This window comes from Chiroxiphia lanceolata, chromosome 3 (genome assembly GCF_009829145.1).
Source record: "Chiroxiphia lanceolata isolate bChiLan1 chromosome 3, bChiLan1.pri, whole genome shotgun sequence".
Classification (NCBI taxonomy): Eukaryota; Metazoa; Chordata; class Aves; order Passeriformes; family Pipridae; genus Chiroxiphia; species Chiroxiphia lanceolata.
In genome coordinates, this window is record NC_045639.1 from 4,415,543 (window position 1) to 4,438,439 (window position 22,897).

General features: G+C 43.5%; 1 protein-coding gene across 2 annotated transcripts in view; it reads left to right on the top strand.

Annotated features, from left to right (window-relative positions):
• The window catches only part of PLCB1 (phospholipase C beta 1), a 334,715-nt gene that overhangs the window by 2,840 nt on the left and 308,978 nt on the right, over nt 1-22,897 (top strand). For both annotated transcript variants that reach the window (XM_032684593.1, XM_032684592.1), the window contains exon 2: nt 7,544-7,621. In XM_032684593.1, the coding sequence (XP_032540484.1) occupies nt 7,544-7,621 (78 nt within the window). The remainder of the gene's footprint in view (nt 1-7,543; nt 7,622-22,897) is intronic.

A 22,897-nucleotide genomic window follows, 5' to 3' on the forward strand; every position in this document is an offset into this window, starting at 1 on the left:
CCTTTTTAAATGGGAATGCTGGGAGGATTTAAAGCAGAGCATGAGAGGCGTGTAAGGAATTCCATGGTGTCTGGAGTAATGGTTGTTAAAGAATGTACTTGCCAGCTTTGAGAAGGATGCTGTACTGTGTAGAACAGGGACAAAAGCTGGAGTGATAGAGACTTTAAAGCCAACCCCCACGTTGATATCCCACCCTGAGCCTCTGTGCCTGATCAGGAACTCTGAAGCACTAATAGGTACAGTACTGATGGTTTGATGGACTCCCTCTCTGAGGAACAGCAGTGGAGTTTGCTGCATGTCACACATGAACCTCAGCACTGTGATGGTGATCCAGCTGGAGAGAGAAATGCTTGGCCTGAGCTTTGCTGAGAGGAGAGGGGGAGGTTATGTCAGCCCCTCAAGATCACGTACAGGCAGGTGGAAAGCTTAAAATTCCATTTTCTTTGCAAACCACCTTCAGTTGTACGAGCAATGGGATCAATTAAAAATTTCTGGCTTTGCAAGACAAGTCCCTCTTCTGTGCCTCAGGATTGGATGTGGTAGTGCTCACATCACCCAATGCCTAATACACTCTAATACACAAATTCCATTAGGGATCAGGGTATAAAGCACTAAAGTCAAACAGATTATTGTTGTCTGGTAACTTTGCCTTTCCTCACGCTGTTCCTGTTTTATTCTGTAACAGTATTACAGGTTGGTAAACATATTTTAGAAAGAACTCTTACTGTTGATGTGGAGTTTGGCTTCCCAAGGCACTGAGCAGGAATAGCTGATATTGGAACAGGTGAAGGATGAATGTGGCTGGTTGCTTAGGTGGCTTTCTTGTGGATGTATCCACCTGTGTGCCTGGTTCCAGATGGTTGGTTGGCTGAGCACTTGCTTCTACAGATCATATTTCTTCAGTTGGACCTCTACAGCTGCTTCTCCCTTAGTGTGGGAAGAGACTGAGCCCTTAACTCCTGCTCTGGCTTTGAACAGATGTGCTCATGTTCCTAGAGAGAGGGAAGGCTTCAGGAAGAACTGACCTGCTCCCCTCTGCTGTAGTGATACCCAGGTTGTAATAGCTCTTCCTGATGAGAGTTTTTACAGCAGTGTAATAAATAAATAAAAAGGTGGCAATTAAGCTCATGGGTGAAGCTTTTTGGGTAGAGGGTTAAGCTTAATGTAGCAGAATGTGTTGATAGTGTAGTGATGAATCCTGAGTATAAAGAGTGACTTCACTCAGGACTGATCTGACTTCTGAAGGGCTGAAACCTGCCTTGGCTGACTTCTTTCCCTGTTTTTCTCTGGCCTGTGGTGGGAACAAGATGGGCATAAGAGAGTGAACAAATATCTCAACAGCCAGAGCAGAGCTGATGTTTTCTAAGAGCAGCAGTTGGCCCACTGTAGCAAGTGAACGGGATGGGGGATATTCAGAAATAGATTTGTTTTCATTTCCTGCTTAAAGGCTCCCTTATCTTCCCCAGTGATAATGTGTACTCTGCATAAACACTTTGCCGGCTCTCTGTGTGGCTCACACTATCGCCTGCAAGCTAAGTGTATTAGTGAGGGAATGTAACTATCCAAATTGAGGGCCATCACTCCCATTTTCTAGCCATACATTTTTTCCCCCAAACTTTGGATTACTGAAGGATAGGTAGGATTGCTTAGTGGCTGCAGCACTTGCTCAGTGAGCAGCAAAAACAAACCCGGGTCTTTTAAGTTCTCTTTTAATGCCTTTCTCTTGGAGCACTTTATCTTAACAAAGCATTTTTGAACTCAGATGATGAATGTTATGTTTGCAGCCTTCTTTATTTGTTCAAAGTCTTCGAGAAGATTACCAGGAGCAGGAGATACATCCCCTTTTAACCTTAGAAGTAAATGTAACATCAGAATATCGTTATTATAGATAAGCTGGGATGAAACAAATAAACAACCTGGGAGTTTTGAGAAGTTATTTTAAGATCTTGATGCTGAAGTGACTTTCTTTTTCCCTTGCCTTTTTGTGTTTGTTTTTAAACTCTGCACAAGCCTGTCACTCCAGTACATTAGTGAGGCCATGAAAAATGAGCAGCCATTGTTCTGTGTGTATAAAAGTAAAACAATAAGCTGAAGAGTTTATTTTTTTTTCTGTTTTCAGTCTAGAGGGAAGACGTTAGCCCTAAGTTCTGGTGTTTTTGCTGGCTCTTCTTTGTTGCTGATCTTTATGTAGTAAACAAATATCAGCTCTGCACTGTATAGAAATACTTTAAACGACAAGAAGTTGTGGTTTTGGTCTTTTGCAACATAGGAGAAGAGATGGAGATAAAATTTTTAACAGTTAACATATATCAAAGGGGAAAGCCCTAACTTAACTCAGTTAGCAAACTCTTTATCACTGTAGTGTGGGGGGAATAAATTTGAGAATGAGATGCCTGTCTGGGAAGCTCTGGTGGAGTCCTTACATATTTAAATCATAGATAACATCTGTTATTGTAGCATCAGAGCTCTTTGGAGTGTTGGTGGATAGTAGGGAAAGTGAAAGCCAGAAAACAACTCCTAAATAAATGAGGCTTCTTTGTGAAAGAATTATTCCCAGAATAACTGGGAATTTGGATTGTGCACTGGATGCTTTCTTCTCTTCAGTGTTTGAATGCTCAAGACTTTTTTTTTTTTTTAACAAAAGCTGTAGTTAAATACTTAACAAATAGTTAACTAATCACTATGGAGTCTTTTATCTATTATAAAGGTAAATGCTTCATAAGCACTTTCAAATTTATTTTCACAGGCCCACTAGATGACAAAATGTGTTCCCAGTTGTGCTGTTGTAGGTCCAAAAAAAGAGACCAACATAAAAACCTACGAATTTTTAATCTGCCAGTAGATACCTTGGACCTAATTTCCAGCCTGCACAGCACCACACAGTCAGATGTTCAGGATGCCTCCCCAGTGACTTCAGATGAGTTTGGGCTCAGCATCTCTGGAAATTAGAAGATGAAATGTGGAAATTCAATTCCAGTATTCCCTCAAAATCAGAATGCAGCATTTATGCTGGTGAACAGACTGGTTTAAATGAGATTTTCTCAGTATCACACAAGAACTCTCTGGCTGAGAAAAAGAATCTTCCTGTTTGGCATTTGGCTACTTTTGTTCCAAAGTTCTCCCTTCATTCCTTTTTTCTGTGTACTTGGCAACATTTAAGGACTCCTGCAGACAAATCAAGACTACAGGCAGTGAGAGTATAATTAGCCCAAAGTGGGGACATCTTGAGAAATGATTCGGGGTAGGACAGACTTCTGGGAAGCAAATACCACTCAGGGTGGCTCCTGAGTCCTGGCTTGCAGGACTTGGATCAGCACATTGACTCGTGTCCTGTGGTGCCATCACCAAAGCTTCCCTAGGATTTAACCACTCTAACAGTGAAGAATATTTTCCTGCATGTTCCTGGTGAATGAGTGGGCTTTTATTTTATGAGTCTTGTAAGCTCAATTCCAGTTTCTTTTTTTTAAATCCTGTTTCCAACTTCCACTCATTTCACTTTCTCCAGCATTTTCTTCTTGCAATCTGTTGCTTTGCATGCCAGGTTTGGTTCTTCTGCCCTCAGCAGGGGAGGATATCTTTACCCTTCCAGATGATTTCAGGAGTTCATATGGGATGGGGGTTTTCTCCCTGTCACTGTAGCTCAGCTGTCAGCCTGAAGAACTTCATAATCCTGATTGTTTGGGTCATCCTGCTTCGTTCCAGTCTGAGTATGCCCAGTGTATTATGGAATTTCCAGCTGATACATCTGCTGCCTGTGTGTGAACTGGAGTGTTGCTATTCCTTCTTCTCCACTTCCCCAAGCCTGGAATCCCCTGGATCTGTTGGGTGTCAAGAGAGCTCCATTTCGGGGCTGTCCCCACACTTGCTCAACCACAGTTCACACCCCTTTGCCCAAGTGAAAGAAATGCTGAAGAACATTTTGCCTCTGCCAGAAACAATTTGTGTTTCTTAGCTTTGTGGTTGGAAAGCAGCTTGGCAGAAATTCTCCAGCAGAAGATTCAAGCAAATGAAGTCACTGGTGTGTGTCAAAGTTCTCAGATTATATTTGGGGATGTTCAATGTCTCTGGAAACCTGAGGCAAGCCCAGGGAACAACAGCCTGGCTAAAGACAGTGTCATGAGCCCCCCTCTGTTGTAACAGCTGAAGTAATATTAAAATGTTAAAAATAAAAGTGAGGTAGCACTTTTTGCTTGCTGATGTTGGATGTAGTCTGGGGGACCCACACTAAAAATCAGGCCTTGAAACAGTTACCTGGCAGGTACTTAATTATGGATTTGTCCATTGATCTTCTGTGCCTGCTTGGTAAGGATCCCGAAGTTCTCCGTGGCATTTTGTGGGCATAAATTTGAAGGCTTTTTGTTTAAAAGTATAAAGCAAAGAATATTGCTAATGCAGGACCTGAGGTTGCACAGCCAATTAGGAGGCAACCTAATGGAATAAGTATAGAACAGCCACATTACTCATTTGAGGCTGTGAAATTGGAGGAAAGTAGAGAATTGGCCCTAAGTCAACAAATAAAAACGTGGAATTAAAAGCCCTTCAGGAAAATTATTCACTTAAGTTTAGACCCAGTGTGCTGTGCAGCACACTGGGACTGCCAGGCCACCCCGTCATTCCAGGAATTTGCAGCAGGAATCTCTTGGAAACTGAGCCACTGCTTGGCACAGGCACCCATGGGTAGCTCTTACAAAGCCTCATAACCCACAGTCATTTGCACCAGTGGCTGGGACACCCTTTCTCCTTTTCCTCTTCCCTTTCTGGTCACAACTGATTTTTGCCTTGGTCTTCTCCTGAGCCTTTTTTTTATGTACTTGGAAGTGTCCCAAGAATCTGGGGTTCCTACCCAAAGGGTTGCTTTGCTTGCTGTGGACAATGCTGAGGAATGTAAGAGCTATACCCCTACTACACACTGAAATTTAATTTTAGAGATGTACAACACTGACATTTTGGTCTCTTGTTCTGGATCTGAGTGGGTCAGCAAAGGCACAAATGTCTGCTCCTGGTTTGCTTGTCCATGAAGTTTTGTTTGCTGTTTTTCTTTCCTCCCACTCTGTTGTGTCCTTCCCTTTACCTGCTTCTTCAGAGCTGTGCCTGGTTGGTCAGTCTGCTCAGGAGAGTTAGGAGGGCAGATCTTTGGGTGAAAAAATTGAATTAATGGCCCTCAGGACACTCCCGTGAATGACTGCAGGCATCTTATGGGTCGTAAACCACTTATAGTACAGCAGTGTTTGTAAATAAATGAACCAGACAATTGTTAGTTGAAACAAGTTTCTATTTCAGAGCCTTGAACTGCTGCTCTTCTGGACTGTGTGCTGCAAAAAGGGGTTCTCATGTAGCTTTTTGATTGCTGCTGCCTTTGCAAGCCCTGATTGCAGAGTAGGATAAAAGCAACGGAGCTGTTCCAGGTGACAAAGGACTCTGCTAATGTGCAGTGAGGAGAAGGACTTTCAGAGCTGACTCAAAGAAAGTTTATTTCCATTTCTCTACACCCAGAACACTGTGGTATTTGGTAGCACAGACTTAAAACAGTTCTAGTTAGATTGTAGAATACATAAAACATTCAGAATGTAAAAACCATTACGCTAATTGTGCTGTGCCCAATGTCAGAGTGGTACAGCTAATTTAAAAATAAAACCCCACAACCAAACGACTTCCTGGGGCAGAGAATCATAGATATCCAAGGCTCATCATTATCCCTGTCATGATAAGGTTTCCCTTGTGTCATCTGATGGATACTGAAAGCTCTTTCCCCTCATCCTCTGCTTTTTTGAGTCTGATTTCAGTCCATGTTTTACAACCCCCACCTACTAAAGTATTGCTTTGATAGCTCAGGCAAACCCAAACACCTTTAGGTTAAAGCAACTGGTTTGAAATGATTAACCAGCCAAATTGGTTAATCCTGGAGATAATTGCTTTGCTCCCCTCTGCTTCCCATCACTTCTCTTTCCCTCTGAAGTTGCACATATCTCATCCACAGGGAGAAGGACATGTAGGCTTTATCTTTGCTCATTTTAAATTATTTGCACACAGGCTAAATAAGCTAAAAAAGGAGAGTTAGATTTCCAGAGCAGTTTGTTTCCTCTTTTTCAAATGGCACAGGTCTGAGAACCCTTTTGTAGCTGCTTGTGGGCCCACTCAATGTCCCTTCAGGGCCTGGTATATTTTAAAACTAAACTTGCCTGCTGTATCAAACAATTGCCAACTTTCAGGTGTACAAGAGATAGAAACTATGGAGAAATGGGGGGAAAAAGAGATCCTACAGATTCTGATTGTCTTCTTGTATCAGAAATGGCACTTGCAGAAGTTGGGGTTTATTAATTTATGATAATGTTGCTTTGATTGACTCTATTTGCACTAAAAAAACCCCTCCATGCTCAAATATGTTTGATTTAAATTTGAACCTACTAGAGCCCACTTTTTTTTTCCCCTCAAAAGAATATATTTACCTCACATATTAATGCTTTGGGAATAGGTTAAGGCTAAAGCTGTAAAACACCTGTAACACTTGAACAGAAATACGAACAGAAATATAAATCCCTTTTGAGGAGGAGCTGTATGTTTAGCCTGGGTTTGTGGGGAGCTGAGCTAAGCTGAGGCAATTTTTCTGCCTGCTTGCCTTTCTCCTCCTTCCTGTGCTCCCTCCAGAACTTCTAAATCGAGCTTGGTACATGGGTAGAGGTCTCTAGACAGCAGTGTCTTTGCAGATGTCATGAAAAATAGAAGAGGAGAGAGACCAGGCTGCAGTGGTGTTAATTATTGTCAGGCACCAGAGAATCCCAGGGGCGAGGGATGGGATGAACTTCCACCTGTGGAAAAGGCTTTGGTTGGAGCCTGAATCTCTGGAGTCAGGTACCTGCTGTCAGTCAGAAGCCATAAATATGGAGGTAACAAGGCTGCCTCTCTCAGAGTACTTAGAGATGTGCCTGGTTTTAAATGATCTGAGCTATGGATGTTACCAGACTAGACAAATGTTTAACTGATGAAGTGGAACATATATATATGCTCCCACTACTAGAACTTTCATAGCTTGGCTATATAAGCAATAAAAATATGAATGGGAAGTAATTGATAAAAGTCTCTATGTAGCAAATGCTGTTTCAGGTTTTCTAGGCAAATTCAGTCTTTGTAAAATTAATTCTGTAGGCATTTATCTTGTGTGGGTACCCGAAGGTCAAGTTGCCTCAAGGTGGGCAGTGGATCCCTGATAACTGGAGTGCTCTGCTGTGTGGGCTCCAGTTTGACAGTCAGTGTGTTGTGCCTGTTTAACTTCATCTGCTTCCAGCTTTTCTGGATTAACTCCGTGTGCTGACAAGTCTGGAGTTCAGTGCTGCCTTCACAGTAATGGAGAGATGTTATGTCTGAAAAATGGAGATGAGGCAGGTGATACTGAATTCTTTCAGGGACGCCTTGCTAGTGATCCTGAATCCCTCCAGGGTGATTTCTGGATGCTGCAATTCATTACCAGGGGTGGCAGAGCAGCCTGTGCATAATTATGTGTTCTGTGTGCTGACATGGATTTCCTGTTTGTCCTTTTTCCTTCCAGGACTCCACTGTTGTGACTCCAATTATTCTCAGAACAGACCCACAAGGATTTTTCTTTTACTGGACAGATCAAAATAAGGTAAGAGAAAAAGCTTTCAGTTCCAGAATGGTTCTTCCTTTCGTGTTGTGGTGTGATGGGCAGGAATCAGGAGGCTGGCACAAGCATTGCATCAGCACACCTTCCTCTCAGGAGCAAATACAACGAGCCTGTGGCTCATCCCTGGTGCACAAATCTTGGAGAGATGGATGGAAGAGTTGGTCACTTCCAGCCATGTCAGTGATCTGATGTCCAGTGAGGTGTGTAATTGTCCTTGGAAGGGCAGGCAAGGATGTGCCTGTGATGCTGTTGTGGTTTGTCTTGCCTTCTGTACACTGAGGATTTGGTCTGTGGTGAGTGGCAGGCCCAGAATTCCCAGAGACCACAGCTCCCTTTGGATTCTTCCTCCTCGGTGGCCACGTGCTCCCTGGCTGTGCCTGGTGGACCACGTCACTGAGTTCTCACTAATCCTCGCTGGACACTTTCTTTCAAAAACATTCCGGTGTGCTGAGGTCGCTGGGATGGTTGGGGAGCTGTTGGGAAAGCTCATGGCCTGATTCATCCCTGCATTGCTCCACTGGGACATCCCTGTCACCCCTTGGAATCGGCGCTGTCGTGATTCCAGCCGGTGGAGGCCGTGCCACGGTGAAAGAGCTCAGCACCCTGAGTTGGGGGCAGTTTGTGCCATACACCATATCAGATATAAAAGAATCAACTATCGTTGCTATCATGAAGCAAAACACTGTATCAAAGCTGGGAATGAGTTCCTCCTTTTTTTACAGGTGAATTTTGAAGTACTTACCGAGTGCTTCTACTGGCTCCCCGTTGAAAATGGTGTTAGAACTTGGTGGTGAGCTCTGAGCTTTGGCCTTGTGAGGAGTATCTGCCAAAATGGTGCTTCTGGCTCCAGAAACCTGGTTTGCCAGTTGGGGAGCTGTTTTTCTCAGGAATTCCTGTTGATTTTAAGTTTAGATACCAGGGCATAAATAGCTTGAGGAGGTAGCACCCATGAAACGTGCAGGCTGAACAGGCCATTTGCTGCTGCATTAAATCATGTTTATCTTCCCATGTTTGCTTTTTAGAGGAGATGGAGCTCGTTTTGGAGTCAGTGTATTTGGGAATCCTCTCATGGAGTTGTGTACAGTTGTGTTAGTACAGATCCTGCCTTTGCCTGTGCTTGTGCAGGGCTGTGGTGTGCGATGGGGGGTTCATCTCTTGGCAGTCCCAGAGCTGTTAAATTGCTGCCCTCAGAAGCTGAAGGCTGGGACTGATTCACACTGTGGCTGTGCCAGAACACAGAGCAGGTCTCTGGTGTGTTCCTTCCCTTGCATAAACTGATTGTATGAGCCGAAAAATAACCATGAACTTTGTAATAATAAGTGGAAACCCACAGTTGATTGGAGAGTTTATTTCATTTTTAATATGTTTGGCACTAAGACCTCCTTCAATTTCCTACTGTTGTCTGTAAAAACAATGTCTTGAAGCAGTTCTGTGAAGAATAGCTATTTATAGAATTGTTGTTCTCATATTCATGAAAAAATGTATTTATAATGCTCAGGGCATTTTTTTTTTTTAAAGGTTGGGTGTTTGTACAAGAGGAGTAAGTGTCAGTTTGATTTTTCAACTTGCAAATCAAGCCTCTGTAAAGAGACGTGAGAGGGATTTTTTTCTGGTTAATAATTCATGACAACTAGGTGAAGCTTGTTTCTGAACACCATCCCAGCAGTGTCTATTTAAAGAGAGTAAACTTATATCCATTGGGGTGCTGATGGTGCACAGACCAGGAAGGAAATGCCGTTTTCTCCTTTTACAGAGCATGGTTGGGTTCATGTTTATTGTGAAGTTGCAAACATATGAATAAAGGAGGCTATATAGGAAATTCTCTTTAATTTCCTTCTCTTTGTGTGGAGTGATCCTGTGGTGATAGTGGAACTATGTGAAGAAATGCCAGGACAATGCAGCCTCTGTGTGATCACTTTCTCTTCTTTCCCCACGTTGTTATTCTTTTAAGCAATTGCTTTTGTCATGAAGAAATCCTATTATTTTCCGTGCCTGGAAAGACAGGCCTTGCTAAACCAAGTGATGAACTGGGAGGAGGTGCCTGCCAGCTTCCTGGAGCAGACACGTTTTCCTGGGAGCTGACTCCAAGCAGGCGTGGAAGCGAGGCAGGAGGAGCAGTTGTCTTCGTAGCCCTTTGTGTGTCCTGGTTGCCAGACCCTGAGCAAAGCAGTAAATCACTGCCTGGATAATGGCACGGTGTTTAAATCAAAAATCTGGCTCCTTTAGTTGCTGTTGCCTTATCACTTGGAGGGAAAAACAAAACAAACAAAAAAACCACTCCCCTGTGCTGAATTTTTATTTAGCTTGAGGGGCTGGTGGTTGCAGCTCTGCAGCTTTTTGTGTCTCCTTGCCTGGTTGAGCTGCTTCTCGCATTTTCTTCTTCACTTCCTTTCTGTTTCTTCTCTGTTGCAGAGAAAGGAAAATAACCTGTACTGTGTGCTGTCTAGCAGTGGGTCTGGACAGCCTTTTAGATGGCTCTTTGTGCAGCCAGAGCTCAAAATTCCTGGTCAAGTCATTGTCCCTGACCCCACCTTGGAGTTCTCCGTGAGTTGCCTGCAGGGTTTGTGTCCCAGTTGGTGAGCCTGGGTAATGCTGTAGTTGAGCAGATGAGGGTCAGAAAGGCTGCTGAGAGTCATCCTTAAACCCAAGAAGTTTTACAGATGTGACCAGTGTGAACTCCTAACTTGCTGTCCCCTGTAGCTTTCTGACAAATAAGTTAGTGGTATTTTCCTAGTTTGCTGCAGGAGCCACGTGCTCCTGATGAACCATCCCAGGTGTGTAGTTGTAGCCCCATGGAGACCTTTCCCACCCACATCACCCATGGAAGATAGTGAAGGTGGCAGTGCTTGTGTGATGGTCTGATCAGCAGGTCCATTTGAGCTCTGATCTTGCAGTTTGGTAACAGGAACGTGGCATCCTGCCTCTGGAAATGCTTGCTGTGCCTGTACATATTTAAGCATATATTGCTGTCATCAGTCAAGGTAATCCTCCAAAATCAATCATATGTGGCATTTTGCTATTTCCTGATAACAGCAAGGAATTAAATGTGAACCATTTTGTTTTAGGCAAATGGCAGGACAGCTTTCTGATGTTAATTGTATTTTTCGGTATGAAATTCTTTTGTTACTGAAGACTCTGGAATATTTTCTTCATCTGTATTGCAGAATGCTGGCTGATTTCGTAGTATTACTTGAATGATTCTCAACATGGGTTTTAAAAAAGCAAATTAATATGACAAGCTAATGTCTGTTACTTATCTTATTGTTTTGGTAATGTTTCTTAACTATAGCAAATCCAAACAATATTCATTGTGTTGTCATATTTTTATGACCTGACTAGAACATATCTCAGTTCCTTGCTGCCTTTTTTTTTTTTTTTAAATAAAATCCCATTTCTTCCATTTGTTGTTATTCTGGTCATGAGCACTGAAGAAGGATAAATCCAAACTTGATGAGGTGAAGGGAAAGTCTGCTGGAGTAAAAGGGAGGGATAATCAAAGGCATTTTTCAGGAGATGAGCAGAGGCTGGAAGTGTTTGGCGTGTTTAGCCAAGCCAGCAAAGCAAGGCCAGAGAGACTGTGGTTTCTGGCTATGGATAAATATATTAATGAATGCATAGGCAGATTGGGAGAAGAAATAGGTGTTGTCAGATGGTTTGTGCATTAATATCTTGCATCCTTTAGCTGGAAGTTATGTTACACAATGAAAAGGATGTTAGAAGACACTTAGTCATTAACTCAGTGCAGTTCTGACACCACCCAAGAAAAGGAGGAAAGCAACTAATTGCTTTTATGATGGAGCCATTTAGGTTTTTAGAAGTCTGGGGTTGGTATAATATGCTGTCTTGATCTCACTAGCACATACTGATTTCTCCCTCTTTATTTTAAAAGCTGGGCAGCTACAGTGCGATGGCAGCATGGTAAAAACAGAGGCAGCAGGCCCAGCCTCTTTAGTAGTGGTGATTCTGCAGTTCTCAAGGGAAAGGACAGGGGTAGTTTCTCCTGTTGGAGGACCAGGGCTGTTCTCATGTGTCAGCACTGCTGGCACAGCTGGCACTGACATGTTGTAGCTCAGCCACAGACTGTGGGGTTGCTTCAAGAGCCCACAGCAATAATCATTGAGCTGGAGCTCTCTCATTCCATGAGGGTGCATGAAGTGGTTCCTTATGATTAAAGACAAGAGGATTTCTCTGACCTGGAAGGTCCTCTCTCCTCTGGTGTCCTGAGGTTATCCTGAGTTCCTTTGGGCTGAAAATCCAACCCAGACTGCAGAGGGAATGTGGGAAGTGGAGCCCCAGGGCTGTTGGTGGGATTCTGGAGGAGTAGGTTTGGCTTCAGCACGTGTGTAAACTCTGGGGCAATCCCATTGCCCTCCTCCAAATGGAAGAGGATGTGGCAGTTTTCCAGCTGCTGGGGATTTTGGCTGTTATGTAAGAGAGTTCTTTGGTGTCTGTTTTGAATCAGAGCTTTAAAACAACGGGGTCAGTATTTGTATTGCCCAGTGGGTCAAAGATATTTACACTACATCTGGATATATGTTACACTGTATTTGACAAGCATACAATAAAGGCTGAAGTTAATATTTCAGTATTTAACTTACGCCTAATAATATAATGAGAATGGATTATTGAGTAGTACTAGGTTTAAAAATACCTGCTCCAAACCTCAACTGTTTGGCTTCATTTAATCCAGAGCAAGGTTACCCAGTCATGCATTTCACTGCTGAAAACATCCAAGAAGTGCGTCATTAAACACGTATTCACATTTCTCTTTTTGGCATGTGAAAGGGGGAAAAAACCAACCCTAAACCCTTTGAAAACCTGAGATTGTAAATATCATTGATGAAATGAGAGAAAATAGCACATCTGTGTCCACAGAAAAGATGTGCAATGAAAAACTTGCTCTTCATTCTTTTAGTGTCTTTAGCGTTTCAGCAGTCGATGTATTCCTGTTAATTCTCTTTGATAATGAATATTGGATGTGTGGGCCTCTCTGTCACATCTTTTTCCATATGAATGGATTTGCCTTTGCTTCAGCTGCACAACACAGGAGTCGGAATGACTTGAGTCCGTGCACTGGCACAGCAAATAATCTGGGTTTTGGAGTCCTCCGAATTCATGAATTTGAGGTGTAACGTTAGGAGCCACCATAGTGGCATTAGGAACGTGTTGTCCCTGGAATGCAAGGGAATTGTTTGAATAACAAAACGACCTGTAAATATTGACATCCAGAGTGGTGTGTCTGACACATTTCTAATGGGCAATGGAAGAGAATCTCTTCCAGGACACAACTTGCTGAGGGATTGTTGTGACCATCCAGCTGAGCTGTGCCAGAATGGAAAATTGGAAGTGAAATCTCAAAGGTGAGTTGTGCCAGTGCCTTTTCCAGGGAAGAACTACAGAGATTGTGTTCTGAAGGGACAAAAATTTCTAGCTCTGCAGACAATGCAATAGTGGAGTCAGCTTGGTCACTTGAAAGCTGCAGCTCATGGTTTATTCCAACCACAAATCAGCATGTGAGGGGAATAAAAGAAGACAGGGAAAAGTGGTGGGGAATTGCCACAGACAGTGAAAAATGGGAGGAAATATTTCGTGGAGGTCAGCTTCCCATCAGGCTGCTGATTTAAAGGAAATCTCTCAGCTTTCAAAACATGGAAATTGTTCAAGGCCCATTAGGGAAATGGTACTACATCAAACACAGAGGATCTCCAATAAGCATTTCCCACTGCTAAATACCTCCCTTATTGTGAGGGAGGCAGGAATAGAAAATGAGTTTTGGGTTTGATCCACAACAAAGGTCCAGTTTCTGATAGGAGGAAGCTGAGGAACTTCAGAAAGGGAGGATGACTCTGGAGTCAGCCAAATTTAGGTACTGTTGAATTCTCAGGCACAGAGAACAATCCTAACATTTTATGTCATGTGAGAACATTGTCCTTGCTGTTGAATCGAAAAGGAGCTGTGACTTTCCTACAAAGATGAGATTGTAGGTTGCCTTTTGTTTAAATGGGCTGATACTTGGTCAGCTTTGGCTGTAAATGTTGAACGTTATGAAAAAAATTGGAAACTTGAGTTTTTCTGCAAGAGACCCTCCTGATCTGGCTGCTGGAGGCTTTTTAGTTGTTACAATTTCCAATTTAAATATCTCAGTGAAGAAAACTTGTTGCCAAGTCAACTGAGATCCGCTGAAGTGACTTCTACAGAGGGTGTCTGCGTTCGAGCTGAGCTTGTGGTAACCAGAACCACTGGTGTGCAGTAACCCAGGCCTGCAGTCTCTTTTCCTCCTTAATTAAAATCTCTTGTGTTCATGCCTGCAGCCTGGACATAGATTTGGTTGAATGTGCAGCATCAGCTTTGCTGGCTGACCTATTATTAGCACAGTTCAAAAACTGGCATCTAGGGCGTCGTCTTTCCTGGTGGTTGGAAGGATAACGGATCTCTCAGCGTGCCCGTTGGATTGCCTTCCCTGCTGCAGCTCTGCCCCTTCAGACACTGCTCTGTAATGCTTCATATCCTGGCTGTTCAGGCTTATTTTGTCTGGGGTGATTTTTTTTTTCCCCAGCTGTTTAAGAGATAGTGCACCGAAAATAATGATCTTTAAATAACATGTTCTATCTCCATACATGTGATCTTCCTGTGTGAGCATACGCTAGTAATCAGTGGTATGTGATAAATGTGTTTGGAATTTTTGTTTGCCTCTTTTTTTTTTTTTTAAGGAGTTGGAAAATAGTTCTTGACGTACAAGTGACTGGCAGTAAATGCCAGGTGTGCACCAATGCTTGCTTTACCTGCCTTAGGACTTTTTCCCATTAAAAATGTGGACTCGACCCTGCTTCCCTTTCCTGCCTACTCCTACAATTTTGGTGTTTTACATGCTCTGCACACTCCAGCTGGCATCAAACAGAGCAGAAATGCTAAAGCCCCTGGCCTGGATGTCCAGTGATAACAATGTGCTCTGTTGTGCAGCACTGGCTTCCTTTTTGGTTTGGGGTTAGTGTGTAAGGACAGAAGACACTCAGTAGGATCCTTTCCTAGGGAATAGTCTCTCAATCCCATCTTTGTTTCACTGACAACTTTTATTATCTAATATAACCCAGAACTGGGAAAACACAGCAACAGCCTCATGCTACAAATCACAGGAGTTTTAGGCTTCCTCTGTGTGTGTCTGGGTGGCTGTTATTTTTGAGCAATTCCAACTGCACAGATAGTGTTTGGTTTGCCAGTCTCCTGCAAAGATTCCTCTGGGTTAGATGGTCTGTAAAACCCACAGGCAGTCCCTGCCAGTGGTGTGTGTATTGTCCTGTCTGCAGCCTGCCTTTCCCTTTGCCTGAGGTGTTGTGCAGCAGCTGTGCTACTACGATTCTGAACTGCCTTTGGAGGGTGTCAAACCCCCCCCAAAAAAGGGGATTTCCTCTGGCTGTGCTTTGTGTGCATGTGCTATCAGCAGCAAACCTCCTACCTTGCCTTTTCACAGTTAGGGCTCTCCACCAGGCAGGAAATGGGAATTCATCTTCATTGTTACTTCTAATTAATCTTTCCAGGTAGGCACGTTTACCACTGTCATGTGACTCCTTGATATCGTTGTCCACCCTTTCCTTGTTAACAAAACCTAATAATAGGTATGTGTTCTCCTCTCTGATACCCAATTTGTGACGCTGCAGCTCTGCTGGTGTTGAGCTGTTCCTCACACACTCCCCGGGAGAAGGAGTAGGGGCTGGCATGTGAGGATATAGATTTCCTGGGATATGAATGAAGGCAGAAGAGTAATTTCCAGCATCTGGATTTCTAGTGTGAGGACTGAGCCTGCTTTGAAGAGTGGCACATGGCTTTGTCCAAGACTTGCTCTGCACCATGAGAGAGGAACAGGCTGTGCTGTTGTACCAGAGCACTGCCGGTGGCTGAAGAACGGATTTAAATCCTCGTCTCCAGGGCATGTCAGGCACTCACCGCCCAGTTAACCCAGTACAATTGGGGGTGTATGTATAACACTGCTGTTTCAAGGCTGCACTTAGACATCAGAAGTGAAATTCTACTCCAGGGCCACATCCCAGAGAGCTCTTGTGCTGTCTGAGGCTGGGGATTACTGGAGCCTTCCGCTGATCCAAGGCCGGACACGGTGTGTCTGCCCAGCTTTACTGTGCACACACCATCGGGCTGGGCTGGCACATCCCTGCCTGCTCCAGGTGTTGGACTCTGCCTCCAAGCTGGAGAAGTCCATGGGTTGTTCCCTGCTGTCCCACAGCTGCCCTGTGAGCTGTTGAAATGCTTTTTATTGAAAGCCAGCTCCCAGCAGAGCCTGGTGGATTCTGTCCTGCATGGAGTGTAATGTGGTTGCTGGACAATCTATCTCACTTAAGAGGACCATGGATAATTTGGACAGGTGGTTTACTACCCAGGGAGCTGGTTATCTCTGACTGATAAACAGCAGTAAGTGCTACTTAACGAGAGTCATAATAAAAATATTGATTAGCAGGGTGCAGCTGGCTGGTACCAAGTGTGATGCTCATTGAAGTCTTGTTAAAACAGTAATGAAATTCTAAAGGAAGCTTCTTTTTTTTTTTTTTATTCTAGCTGCTTTGGATTTACTCAGGACACTTAGACATAAGGGCTTATTTAATAAAAAGTATTATGAAGTGGAAGGCTGATGCTTGAAAGTTAAGAGTGTGGACAAAAAAATATGCAGGAGGTGCCATTAGAGAACTGAGGTGATTGATCTTGGCACTTTCAACTTTGAGACTAGGAGAAATAAAAAACATTCTGTATTGAAGGCAACTTTTAGAACAATAGGATATCTTAGAAGTGAGGGCTTTGTTTTGTAATTTCCCTGAAAAGAAAGGGATAAGCAAAATAAAGATGGCTTTTCTGCTTTTAATCCAAACTTGCTTACTCAGTAGGAAAAACAAGCATAAGACCATGTTTGCCCATGAAGAAAATCCTTCCAATGAAGGTAAGACTTAAGACTTGCTGCTTTTCCCTTTTACTACTGCAGTCTGTGTTGCTTTGGCACATCTTAAAGTCATCTGCCAGGCACTCCTGCCAGCCAGTCTTCCATAACCAGATCTCTCACCCTTCACTAACCCATGCTGTAATTAAAACTTCCCAAAGGCACAGAAGGGAAGCTGCCACTTTGTGTGTTGGGCAGCAGCAGGGTTGTCCCAAGGACAGGTGGAGTCTTGGAATTGTCATCCCCTTCTGAGCAGTCACAGACCACAGTAGAAGACCAGGCTGAATCATTAAACATCAGAAATGCTTTCCTTGCCTGGTAAAATATCTGGTTATGATGCTTTTGGGATTTGAAGATGGGGGAACTTTGCCTTTCAGCTCCCTGCTCAGGGCTGTTCCCCTGAAGTTGAGTTGTCCTTAGGTGGAAATCCAGGCTCTTTACCTAAAAAAAAAAAAAAAAAAAAAAAAAAAAAGGGGGCATTTCCTCAAAAGCAGTGTGATTAGTTATAATGATAAAGGGTCCATAATTCAGCTGATGAGTAGCTGAGTTTGGAGTGATGTGTGTCTGTCAGTGCCCTGTGAAAATGGCATTCAGAGGAACTCAGTAGGCAGTAGATGCCAAGCCCATCACCACACTGCAGCTTGTGGCTTTGGGTGAACTACTTGTTGCAGACTGAGTTGGATTATTCACATAAAATGTTATCAGTAAGTGTCACAGTTTAAAATTGCCTCTGATAAATCCCTGGCTTTGCACTGTTCCCTTTTGCAGCCATGTGAAGACAAAACCTCCAGGCATTTTTGCCACTGAAAAGTGCTGGGGAGAGGCTGTCAGAGATGCTGCAGTAGAACTCTGAGCATAATGATGTCATACATCTTAGATGGATGAGGTGAAAAACCTTCTCTCATTAGACTTGCATGCAGTATATTTTAAAATATGGAAGATCAGTTTGGAAAGTGGCCCTGCTTTGCTGCTGCCAGAAGTAGGTTTTCATCTGCTGACAACTCATAGCAGGAGCTTTTGCATATCTGGGTGTTGCATATCCAGATTTAGATGCTTCTTTCACATGTGTTGAACTTCCAATCAATATTTCTACTGAAATCAGGTACACAGGGAGGGGGTATAGAAAAGAGAAGGAAAGCTGGATGTCCAGGCAGCTGTTCTGACTTGCAGACTGAAATATTTGTACTTACCTCCACTGCTCCTGCATTTCACTGAGGGAAGTAATTCTGACTTTGCAGCCTTTGTGTAAGGGGAGAATTATCTACCCTTTTGTAGTTACAATGTGGAGGGGAAGTATCTTCACTGTTATCTTAGTCCTGTTGCAAAGCTGATCGTTGAAACAAGATCTCTTAATTGCTTGAAAATGCTTTTTCTCTGGCGTTTCATAAAGCTCAGTGAAGCCTTTCTGTTCTGCATCCCCCTTTCCCTGGCATTTACCTTGGTATTTGCAGGGGGTTCAGGCTAAAATTGTGATCCTTCATCTTGTTGTTCCTCCTGCCCCAAATTCTGCTCCGCTACACAGCTCTGTCTTGAGTGATGTCTGAGTTTCCTGGGCGTGTCCTGTGTCCTCCTACCAAAGTTTGCTTGTGCTGAAGGATGGCTTTTGCCATTTCTTCTGGTTTTCTGGATGGACTGTGCCGAGCACACGGACTGTGCCACTGATGCATTTGTGTTTTAGGTTAAAGCAGCTCTTCACAAACTGCCTTCAGAGCAGGTTTAAAATGTGACAGACTTGTGTGTGGTGGGACTGGCAACTCCAAACATAATTGTGTGTGACATGTCGCTCTGTGTCACCTTTTGGGTTCTCAGGCACATGTATGATATTGTAGCTAAAGATGTGGGCTTGGAAATAACAATATAAGGCTCCTTACCAAGGCCATCCATCCAAATCCTTCGGATTTGTGCTGGTACTCAGTCACGGCCACTCAGCAGCTTCCCTGGATCTCTGCCAGGAAGATGGCTAATGGAACAATCTTTTTATGATCTGTTTAGCTAAATGGCTCTAATAACGTGGGATATTAGAGTAACAGATGCTGTTGACCATCCTGCAGTAGATCAAAGTTTGGATATCCAGGAACTGTGCACTTCCTCTCAGAGCCACGGCTGTAATTTGGAGCTTCTCATCTGTTGCCGTGGTATTGGATTATCGGAGCGCTGAGGAACGGGAGTGGTAATTCTAATGAACCAAGTCAAAAGTGCCAGGCTCAGCCCAGAGCCTGAAGAATGGCTCTCTGGCACCAGCAGTGGCTCTGACTGGACTTGTTCTGTGAACCTTTGCTTCAAGAACAACCTGCTTTGGTTTTCCTCTTGTGTGAAATAAGAGCATGACCAATCGACCGGAGATCACTCAGAGTCTGGGGAGAATTAAGCCCCAGTCCCACCCTGCCTGGTTCAAAAGAGGGATTTGGAACACAGAGCTTTGACATCTCTGTCCCAGATTGGTGGCACTGAGCTGTTTCAGTCATTTATTAATTTTGTACATTGGAATTTAATCCACACGGTGATGGCACCAACATGAGGATAATCTCTGGGTCACGAGGGTGTTATAAATTGACAGCAAATTCCCTGGAGACTTAAAAGATACCAATTAGATGGGCATGACTGAAAGAGTAGGATCTAGGGGAATAAAATCACTTCTCAGATATTGTAAAATCTGCTTCATCAGTATAATATCCCAGTGTCATTAATACATTATATAATTGGCTTGGCTTTGTTGGGAATATAGGCTGTTGGGTGGTCTGAACATTCATATATTTATATGATTAATTATGCTGTAAACGATTTACGGAATTAGCCTGAGACCATGGGAACAAGCTTTTATGAGCCAATAAAATTACCTGCCAAAAAAAATAGCATCATTTCATGTGAGACTCAAGCTGAGAAGGCTACTGTTGTCCACCATTGCAGAGCTAGTGGATAAAAGGCACTGGAAAGTTGTCTGGGCACCAGAGGAGATACAACTACTTATAGCTCAGGCTCCTACCTGCCTGTTTTCTAGGGATGTGGGGGAGCTTTTCCTTCTTGACAGGGGGTTTGTTTTAGGACTATTTGCAAGGCAGAGGTTGAAATCCCTTGATTTCATACTTGCTTGTTTGTCTTTTTTTTTTAAATGTATTTTTTCTTCCTTGCTTCTATAGGTTGTATACAATGAAATAGTTTAACTTGCACAATGAGTCTCTTTACTTTCAGAGTAGGGAAGCTTCCTTGCACCCAGTGGAATGTTTTTGGACATCTTGAATGTCATGTTTGACTTGAGTTATAGTCTTGTGGAGTAGGAACAGACATTGGTATCTGCTTCCTGTCACGTAAGGAAGGATGAACAATTCTGGTTTAAATCCAAACATGCTTGAATTTTGTTAAAGACAAATATTATGATGTTATTTCTGTCTGTGTCTGTGCTTTTCCCTGCACTGATTAGTTGAGGTGAACATGGGGTACTTTAACCTGAATTTCCCTGAAGACACAGGCCATATTCTAATGTGGATTCATAAAGTTATGTTCTGCTTACTTTGGAGATAAATCATATCTCCCATGTCTAGATGTGCCTGTTGTTTTCCCCAGAGACTGTTAAAAGGAGATTTTTGAGTTTTAAATGTACCACAAACATAGACCTGTGTATGTGTGGGGGAATTCTTTCTCCTCTTCAACTCCTAGGAAGTGAATCTACCTGTGAAATGCAGGATCTCCCAGGAGGGTCTTTGGCCAATATCATTCTGATATGAATGACAGTGTTTGCTGCAGAGACTCAATTCCAGTCAGACAGCTATTAATGAATAAACCACTCTATGAATTTACAATGTAGGGAAAAAATACAATGTATGGCAAGGTCCTGTATGATCTGGAAATCTCTTTTAGCTGTGCATTGTGTCTGTGATGTGGACTGATCACACAGTGAACCATGAACGTTAACTTGTTAAACTTGCAGAATCCAGGAAAGCCTTTTCCTCTTACATGGTGGTTTTTTGACCTGTCCTCTTCTTGAATGTTTTGCATCCCCTTCAGAATGTTACACTGATGATAAACAGCTTTTGGGACTGAAACCTTTAGATTAGGAGGCAAATAACTGATGAATATTGCATTAAAGAGCAAAAAACCCTCCTTTTGCAAGTCGGGGAGATAGCCCAGAGCATTCCCTTTGAACTCCAGGATCTCTTTCACTTAGACCATTTTGCAAGTACTCAAGCTAAACTGTGTGGGTTTTCAACTTTCAGAGTGAGATGAAGATGGATGGCTTTGCAGTTGCCCAACTGGGTGTTGGAGAGGCCTTTCACTGAAGTGGGAAGACATGTTTGTTCTTCTTTGGGTTTAGTTTTGTTTTGTGGGGGTTTTTTTTAGCAAGATGCATAAATTTCTGTGCCTCCGAAAATTCAAAGCTGTGCAGTGTTTTTTAAGTGGGCTCATGTTGTGCATCCTGTCAGGATAGAAAGCCAGTTAGAAGGTTTGGTCTTTGAAGATAAATTGCTTTACAGAGAGGAGCCTTTTTGTGTTGTCTTAAATTTATGCCTAGAGATTTCTCCCTAGCGAGGGACCGTCTTATTAGGAGATAATTTAAGTGATCATTCACAAGTATCCACATCACCAACACACACTGGGATAGACATTTGTGTCCTCAGACCTTTAAACCTTGTCCAGCCTGCTGTGTAAATGAGAAGAGTCACACCTGGGGGCTTTGGCTGAATTCAGGATGCTTCATTTGGTGTCCTGGGATAAACTGGAAGTGCTCTTCTTTCATGGTGGTTGATTTTGTAAGGTTTATAATGTTTACATGGGCTGTCCAGCTTCTCAGCCCTTGCTCATGTTCTCCACTCTGTGAGGTACTGCTGGTGAACCCCAGACCCTTGGGTTTATCCTTGAAGAGTCATTCCCTTGGCTTAGGGGAAGCCACCTGAACGCTCCCATCTACCAGACTTTGTTTGAAGGAGCCACTGATGCCCACACAACTCCCTCCAAACTCACCTGGGGCATTAGAACTGTCTAACACAGGTGTGATGGTCTGAAATACATTTGTTTTCACAGAGTCACACAGGATAGTTGAGGTTGGAGGGGATTTTGTTGTAGATAAAGTTACAGGTGAGTTCTTTAAAGGCTTTCTTACATCAGGCAGGTGGTGATTTTTAGGAGGCATCGTGACAATGCTGTGCCTGGGCCAGCTCTGATCTGCCATGGAGCAAGCTCTCCTGAGCACCCTCATTCCTGATGGTAGGGAAAAGTAAATCATTTACTGCACAGCTGTGTTGTCAGAGCAGGATTCACTGCACCTCGTGTTTGGGGATCCCTTGGCATTCTCTGCAGTGTGTGAGCAGGGCTGCTGCTCCTTGCCTGCTACTGGACCTGCTGGCTTGACTCCTGCCTCTTCCAGCTGGCAGCCACCAGACAGGTTCTTCTCTGGGATTTGTCCTTTTGGCAGCAGCCTTTCATTCCATGACAATTTAGGAGTCAATTAAAATGATGGAGATATCGATGCCCGTTTCCTCATTGCCTGTGGCTGCCTAGTCCTGGAGTGACAGGTCCCAAATAATTTGAACCTTCCTTGCAGAACTCTCAAAGGGAGTGGACTGAACTTCTTTCCTTCCTTCTAATCCTACAGCAGGTGCAGGAAAGGGAAAGTCTGCTGAGGGAATATGGATCATATTAAATATTGGTAGATCGTTTCAACTCCGACTGGATTTTTTTTCCAGGCTTTTTTGAGTTTTCTCTGATTTGAACACTAATCTGAAACCATGTGAGAGGCTGATATCTTCATTAGGGGATGTGTTGCTTGTTTTCTGGCCCTATCACACCTCTGTGGATAATCATTAGCTGTGCCTGCATCTTCTCCCGAGGGCATTCCCGCTTCCTGCTTCTGCTGGTGAACAGCAACGAGCCAGAATTCGGCAGAGGGAAGGAGTTCTACCAGCTGTGGATAGCCCACACCTGTTACTACGCCTGTAATCATTAGCTTGGCCTTTTAAAGTAACTGGAAATAATTATCAGCTCAGAGGATATTAGGTGTCAAAAACCTCCCAGGCACGTTGCCTTCCCTTGGAGCGGGTGTGTGGCTGATTGCGGGCAGCCCTGGGGGCTCGCTGAGAACTCGTGTGCTTAATGACACTCAACTCCTCTGCGAGTGCCTGAGCCGAGGGAGAAAAACTCCTAATTAAGGGAATGGTTTCATTTGGAGCTTTCTTTGTTGTTATTGTTATTGTAACTTTCTGCAGTTCCGGTGATTTCGTGGTGCTCTCCTGGAAGGTGGAGTTGGGGGGAAGCTACAGAACGCGGAGGTGGTTGTTGCATAAGCGCTGTTCGCAGAGAGCAAACCGAAATGTTTGGGTGGGCGGTAC